General features: G+C 43.3%; 1 protein-coding gene across 3 annotated transcripts; it reads right to left on the minus strand.

Moving 5' to 3' along the window:
- Window positions 1–374: 374 nt before the first annotated feature.
- On the minus strand, window positions 375–7208 carry rsl24d1 (ribosomal L24 domain containing 1). Of its 3 annotated transcripts, none has more exons than XM_087137059.1 (6): window positions 7029–7208; window positions 5731–5844; window positions 5117–5253; window positions 4229–4314; window positions 3516–3622; window positions 375–1922 (listed from the first exon to the last, which is right to left on the minus strand). In XM_087137059.1, exons 1-5 carry the CDS (start codon window positions 7107–7109, stop codon window positions 3543–3545), a joined length of 498 nt encoding a protein of 165 aa, XP_086993185.1. In that variant the 5' UTR covers window positions 7110–7208; the 3' UTR covers window positions 375–1922; window positions 3516–3542. The 3 variants fall into 3 exon arrangements, with proteins under 3 accessions (XP_086993185.1, XP_086993184.1, XP_022105273.1); XM_087137058.1 differs by lacking the exon at window positions 375–1922 and adding an exon at window positions 1959–3204; XM_022249581.2 differs by lacking the exon at window positions 375–1922 and having other exon boundaries at window positions 1959–3622; window positions 7029–7207.
- Between the last annotated feature and the right edge of the window lie 313 nt (window positions 7209–7521).

Consider the following 7521-nt stretch of genomic DNA (forward strand, 5'->3'; position numbering starts at 1 on the left):
ATGGAAATATCATCCGTTATCTTTATGAATAATTATTCTCACCATAACACCAATAACTATAATTCATTATTCGTATGCCAGCCAGAGAGACAACATAAACACCAACCAAGTGCAGAGCAATGGGGTCTGGGCCAAGGTGTGGAAACTGAAGAACTGGACACCGGAACGCAACCTCATGAATATAACGAGGGAATAAAAGTCGCCCGTATCTCTCGACACAGAATAGAGCGAGCCCCTACACTGGCTGGGTACAATCTCAGTCCCACAAAAATTATTACGCCGATGCAGCGAAGCACATAGCATCTAAACATGTCACATTAACATGGTATGTAACAAGGCAAATGAAAAAAATAAATAAAAGAATGAGTCAAATCTTAACGTTCATCAATTATCAAGGATTGATACATATTTTTATTATTCATTCATTTATTATTTAAATAAGGATCCACTCCATGAGGGCGCTACGCTATATGCCTGTACCTGGCCAGAACTATATTAATGTTCACATGTAATTTCCAGAGTCGGCAGACACCAGACAAGCAAGTCGGTCGCGGACCACGAGAGTCTTGGTCCGTGTCCGAGCAACTAGGCTGTGGCTTTTTTTCAAGATGTATTTTTGCGTTGGGAAGATGTTAATTATATATAACGGTTTGCCCGTACCCAACGTATATTAATAAGCACTGTATGCTCATTGCTTGTCCGAAAGCTTGCAAAAAAACCTCACAAGCTTACTCGGGTGGGACTCGAACCCACGACCTCCTGCTTACTAGTGCAGATGTCTTAACCACTCGACCACCGAGCTTGCTGGGGTCGGCTGGCCGGTCAGAGTCAAATGAAGCAGCGGGTACCGCGAACTATTTTCACGATGTATTTTTGCGTTGGGAAGATGTTAATCTTCAGCGGTACCCGCTGCTTCATTTGACTCGGTCCGGCCAGCCGACCCCAGCAAGCTCGGTGGTCGAGTGGTTAAGACATCTGCACTAGTAAGCAGGAGGTCGTGGGTTCGAGTCCCACCCGAGTAAGCTTGTGAGGGTTTTTTTCGCAAGCTCTCGGACAAGCAATGAGCATACAGTGCTTATTAATATACGTTGGGTACGGGCAAACCGTTATATATAATTAGGCTGTGGCTTGAATTACATATGACCTTGTGGGAAGTGGCTGCTGTCCGTCGTGTGTAATTCAAACCGCAGCCAAGTCATTCGACCACGCTCTTTGTCTATGTACTTTTAATACAGATGCCAGGTTGCAGCCAAGCTGCAGGCTCCGGTCAAAAATATTATAGGAACAAGGTGCCTCAAATTTTCCATGCTATTTGTTCGCTTTTCCGTCCATTCTTTATCCGCGTCTGTATCCATTATATTCAAAGCCAAATAGAGAGGGAGTTGTGACCTAAGTGTCACCACTGTTATAAAGAAACTGGCAGGTGTATGCGCCAGTGTACTTGGATAGTTGGTATACCGGTATATACACGCTCTGTAATTCTGTTTCCCAAACCTAAAGCTGGTGCAACTCTCTTCATATACCTCTGATTATATCCAGATGCAACCAAGTACATATAATTCGGGGGCGTCGGTCAACTCGGCCATTTACCAAGTCATCCGCGTGCTTTGCCCTGCATTCAAGTCAAATCAAATTGCCCGTTGACGTGTCAAGTAAGCCCGTTGTCACACTAACGTCGTTTGCTGGAACGATAACAAATTATGGCCACAAAAGAAGGACAGGCGAAGTTTTACAGGGCTTTAGGTTCTTCGGCAATGCTTTTCGACTGTCAATTTCATCTTTTTCTGCCACAACAAAAACACCTTTCCCGCGGAGGAGACTTTTCCTGCGTTTATATGCCTCTTCAGCTTCAGAGTAGCGGAGGGTTTGAGTGACCAATCCAGTCGCTCTTACATAAACGGTTAGGCTGCAATTCGCAGGTACTTCATGAAACAAAAAATTCCACAGAAAGCAACGAGTTACGGGTCTTGAGATTTAATGTAACACGTGTAAACAAATACTGATGTTTGTACATGTAGTTATTATTTCTACTTTGGAAAAAATGGCCAATGACACCAGGCAATGAAACCATATACAACGCTTCTACACTGTTATGCAAATGTTGACTGTTAGGTCAGTGAAGTAAGTTACCATTTCCTTGGCTTCTCTCCCTCTTCCATAATCCTAAAAGAAGCAAATTTGGGGACAACCTCACAGCCGTGCGGGGGGGGGGGAGTGGCTTCAGCCCCCAAAGAGCTTTGAACACATGTGAAGACACTCATCAGTGTGGCTGTTTCGTTTGAACTCACTCCGACAAATGACTTTATTGTTGTGGTCATTTGAAGTTCATAGCCACCTGTGTGTTCGCATGCACGCACTGACTGTGTCAGTGGACAAACTATACACCTTTGGCTGACCTGTCTCGGCTCAACGGGTGTTGTGCACGTTCTGCATTCACCAAATTGGGGTCAAAATGACCAAAAAACGTTAGTGAATAAACTTGGTAAGGTTCGGCATGTGAAAAAACATGCACTGCAATGATATGGCAGAAAATGTTGAGGGGGCAGATTCCAACCCCCCCCCTGGCTCTTTCAGGGTTAGGGGAAGAAAACAAAGGTTACAGCAAAAGGGACAGCATCAGAATCCCAGCCTGATTGAGTTTTTTTTTCTAGAAAGCCTCACTCACAGGATTATAAACTTTCCTTTCCAAGTTGCCTCGTTTCAACACGGATGACGCACTTATTCTAACATTACAACGCTGCCTTACGAAAGAATTAACAACGAGGGCTCCCTGTTTTACAATAAACAGATAAAACTGCAAAAATTGCATTCGTGTTTAAGAAATATATCACCTCAAGCAACATCTATGTGTTGCTTCTCACTAACACGCAGTCCACTACCAGACTGGGCAGTAAACACTTTCATTGCCCCAACCAATAAAACTAATGCCTCAGAACCCAAGACTAAAATAGAAAAACACTGGGGTGTTCAGTCTTGATACAGTTCCTTTCGTATGCTTCCTGCCCCTGTATTCATAACAGAGCACGGGTTGCTTGCTCTAGGGAATTAATCTTTACCCATTGATCACAACACAAATAGAATGTAAATTAAATTAAGGCTGGAATCATTTCATTTTTCTTCTCACAAACTGTTAAAGTGAAGTTGATCATAACTGGAGGCAAGTGTAGAAAAGAACAAGTCTCAATTTCATCTGTCCTCCATAAGCTGAAATAAAAAAACAATTCAAACAGTCCAGATGACTGATGTCTGACTGATGTTACCTTCTGTAAGTCTCAGTTCAATAATCCTGACTGCATGCTCTTGAAACAATTATATTCCCAGTATAGACTATGGCCGATTGTGTCCAAAGACTGCCCAGAAATTGTGACTTTACATTATTTTTCACTCCATTCTATCACTTAACACCTGAAGTTGACCCCCCCCCGAACAATTTTAAATCATGATTTGGTTACCATGTTACTGCCTGCTTGGTGCTATTAAAGTGGTGAATATAGTCAAATGCACTTGTCTCTTACAAATTCTCGGGTCTGTGTGAGAAGGGTTTATTCCGCTGTCTCCATCTGCTCTGGATTCGTGTCGGGAATAACCTGCGCCAACCTCTCCTCTGTTTTCTTCTGCAGGTCTGCCGGGCAAAAAAAAAGTGAATGAGAATCGAGATCAGTGGGGGGGGTGGAAGTGTGTGGAAAAGAGATCACTGTGGAAGAGGCTGTGATCTTGTGGGGGAGTTCGGAAGTGAGTTTGCCTAGAGAACCAGGAGGTACTGAGAATTAGGTTAACCTGGGCCTGGAGGCGGGGCCCGCATCAGGATTGGGGGACGGGCATCATTTTGCTCTTGGGCAAGACAATCAGCCATGACTTGTAACTGTCACTCAAAATTATACATTCTCGCCGTTTTGCAAGGTATGTGGAGAAATCTTTTACAATTGTGCACCTTTAAGTTGATCTATATACGTATTGATACATGCTGAACAAGAACGGGATGTTGAAAACATTTAATGCTCCTATGAGGTCCAGCCCCATCTGTCAAACTTATGAATTCATATTTACTTGGGCAACTGTTCTAACTAGAAGGGGCTTAAAATTGCCAAGGACAGTACCTCAGCAGCACGGAAACTGCTGAAGCTCCAAATATCTGACTCGGCTGATTTTGAAGACTCTGAGAAGGTTTAGGTTGGTTATTTTTTGAGACAGGTTGCCCGCCTCAAGACATGGGAATGAACCAACTTACTTGCTGCAGGCGGCCTGATGAGATGGATGCTCTCCTTCACCTCCTTGATGTCTCGCTCCTTGCGTAACGTCTTGCCCTTCTTCAGTCTGGAGGAGAATGACGAAAGGGGGAAAAATAAATATTTAGTTTCTTACAAAGTCAGCCTGGCACAGCGCAATAAGAGGACAGAGAGAGAGAATGACCACCAACAGCTTTGCTTTTGTGCACCAAATTTTGACCTGTGCTTTGGTAATGCCAAGGTCACATGAGTTTCTACATGTAAGTAGATTCCAACTCAAAATTTAGATTTGGGAGGCCTTACTGGCCAGGGCACGGGCACTGGGTTACTTCTGCAGCATTAGTCACCTTCAACATAAGCCTGTTATGTCTACGCATTTGAAACTTTACATGGAACAAATTACTCATGTACTCACTGTCCTTAGCTTTTACCAAGAAATCAAAGTTCTGAAATTTTGACCGTTTATGCATGCCATTCCCTCTCCGGTTTTACCTCATGTACACCGAGCATCTGTAAATCTATGCCATTTATTAACATTTGTGGCACTAAGTATGTACTTTAAATAGTCACATTTTCATGAGTTTATTTCAATACCATTCCCAATGACCAACCCATTCCGTTTTGCTAACACTGTGAACAATATTCAGGATCTGCATTGTACAGCTGAAGAGTTGGCTCAAACTTAAAATGATCACAAAATAGAATTTTAACTTAAAAGTTTCTAACCTCAAACAATTTACATGCAAAGCCAACACCTCCCCATTAAGCCGATACTTTACTACTGTCAACCCTAACCGTGCTCACTCCAACAATGCTTTGTGGAATTAAAATTGCATCAAGCAGCTTCAGATGACTGATAGATATACCAGACTCTGCTAAGCGCTACGCACCTGTTGATAATGAATTGGTCTTGTCTCTTCTGCTTGATCTCTTCCACTCTGGCCATGGCTAGGATTGTCTTCTTCCACAACTCTCGACTGTATTTCACAGGAACATTTCTTCTCTTCTCAAACTCCAATGAATTATCCTTAGGACAACAACGAAATATATACCAGTGACATTAAAAAAATGTAGCATCTCAGATAAATAAATTTTGGAAAAGCTGCTGTGGTTGTTTTGTGTTTGCATATAGCACACGTATGTACACTGGATTAAAAAAAGATGTTGTCTACATGTAAGGTGTATATTTGTGTGATGTCCATTTTGAAGAAATCAGTCTTGGTAAAGAAAAATTGCTGAAGGATGTGCTAGTTCCTGGACTGCTTCTGTATCCTTGGACTTACTACGAAAGAAAACAGGGAAACCTCAGTTTAACTTGCTCCTGTATGTCCTGAACATGTGCAAAATGGCGTGGCACAGACGCATTGATCTCAAATGACCTTGTCTGTTTTGTGATACTGAACTGGCCCTTACAAGATCCCAACTACAGCCACACGATCTTGCACCATGTCCCAGTTATAGTTGGTGTGGAACACTGTCTCATGGCCATAAGGGTGAGGCTTACCACGGCCAATTCTTTTCCAGCAGCCTTCCGGAAAGCCTTGGTCCAGCGCACTTTACGCGGATTGCGCTTTTTCTTGAAAGCCTTGTGACATTTTGACCGGCAGAATCGGAAAACCTGCAATGGATGGAAAAAGAAACTTGGAGCTGCACTGGGGAGGCTGATATAATAAAAATACAGGTCACTGCATTAATGTTGGACGAGACGTAAAGGAGAAAGTGACGAAGCCATACACAAAGTGTACAAGTCAATGTGGTGACAGCTACTGAACACTGCAACACTCAGGAAATAGTCATCAGCACCCGTGTGCAGACACTGCATGCATGCCTAGTCTGCATGGGTCCTGCCCAGTGGGCCAGTGCATTGTGATGTCATCACCTAGACATTAACAATAACATACCGTCTGAATCGTGTTGGCATGTATGAAGAAGACGGCAACTTCGAACTCGTCAGCAAAAAATGTCTTTTTTCATCCCGTCTGTGAGTAAACCTTACCACCACTTAAAATCTTTGATTCCCACTGAATCCAGAAGTGGGCGTATTAGACAATTTCAAGACTGTTTGGAAGGTGAATTCTAAGGATTTTGATACGGGGTGAGTGAAATGAATTAATGGATGGAAAAGCCCATGGAAGGTATTTGGAATCTACTAACTACTAATATAGCCCAACCATGTCCAAATATTAAAAAGGCAATTGTTTTGAGTGAAATGAATTAATGCAAGGGTATGGAAGGTACTTGGACTCTCCTATCGCCCAACCAAGTCCAAATATTCAAAAAGGCAATTTGTAACTCAGACTAACTCACTCGGATTAACTTCATGAACTTAGCAATAGTCTCAGCATGCTTACCATGCTTACAAAGGCCCTAAGCCTTATTGCAAATACTGCATGGGTGATTCCGCACAATAGTAGAAAGGCATTGTGGGAGGGAAAAAGGAGCAAACATTGCCCCTTTTTCTATTTGCGATAGGCCGGGACAAGGCTTATGGCTTAGGCCTGGGCCTACCAATTTCCCAAAAAACTGCGATTGTGTACGCGTGGTCCAATTTCAAATTTATGTGCCGACGATCCGATGGTCTCGGGGCAAAATACGGCCAAGTTATGTTATGAGAGCGGGCATTTCCGGAACAGAAGACATGCGACATGTGCGTGGCTAAACCCCGTGCGCTTTTACAACTGTGGAAGTAGTGAAGTGCACATAATTCCGACATTTTGCAGTCGTCTTACATCAATCAATGTCAATAATGTAACGTTTGTGGGGAAAAATGTTTTTGATCGACGTCAGTAATCACTTGCTTACCTTGCTATCATTCCTTACAAACTGAATTCCATGTCCTGGATATACAGGACACGAACAAAAATAACACTTTTCTATTCTCATGTTATTACCACCAGATTACAACATAAGTTAAACACAAGCACGACGGTGACTGATGTGAAATATCGTGCACGTACACACATGCACATGTACATACAACACTGAACGCACGTGTAGACGTGTCTAACAGTTGTGGCTGAGGCTGAACATACACATGCACCTGCGAAAGCCATCAGTGTTTGTGTTCCTTCCTCGCACTCAGCCGTACGTGGCCAGCCCCAGCCGGCCACTGCTGCTGATTCGGATACGTGTACGCCACAGTATGCTGTTTATACGCAAAGCCAGTCATATACCAGTGTTACGGCTATGGTAATGGAATCCGTAGCCGCAGAATCTTACACGTGTGACGTGCAGCGGGGTCGCGGCAAGTTCGATCGCTCCGAAAGGACAGCCGACATACGGTAAATACAGTCGG

This window comes from Acanthaster planci, linkage group LG05 (genome assembly GCF_054643075.1).
Source record: "Acanthaster planci isolate LZ-2023a linkage group LG05, COTS_SCS, whole genome shotgun sequence".
Lineage (NCBI taxonomy): Eukaryota > Metazoa > Echinodermata > Asteroidea > Valvatida > Acanthasteridae > Acanthaster > Acanthaster planci.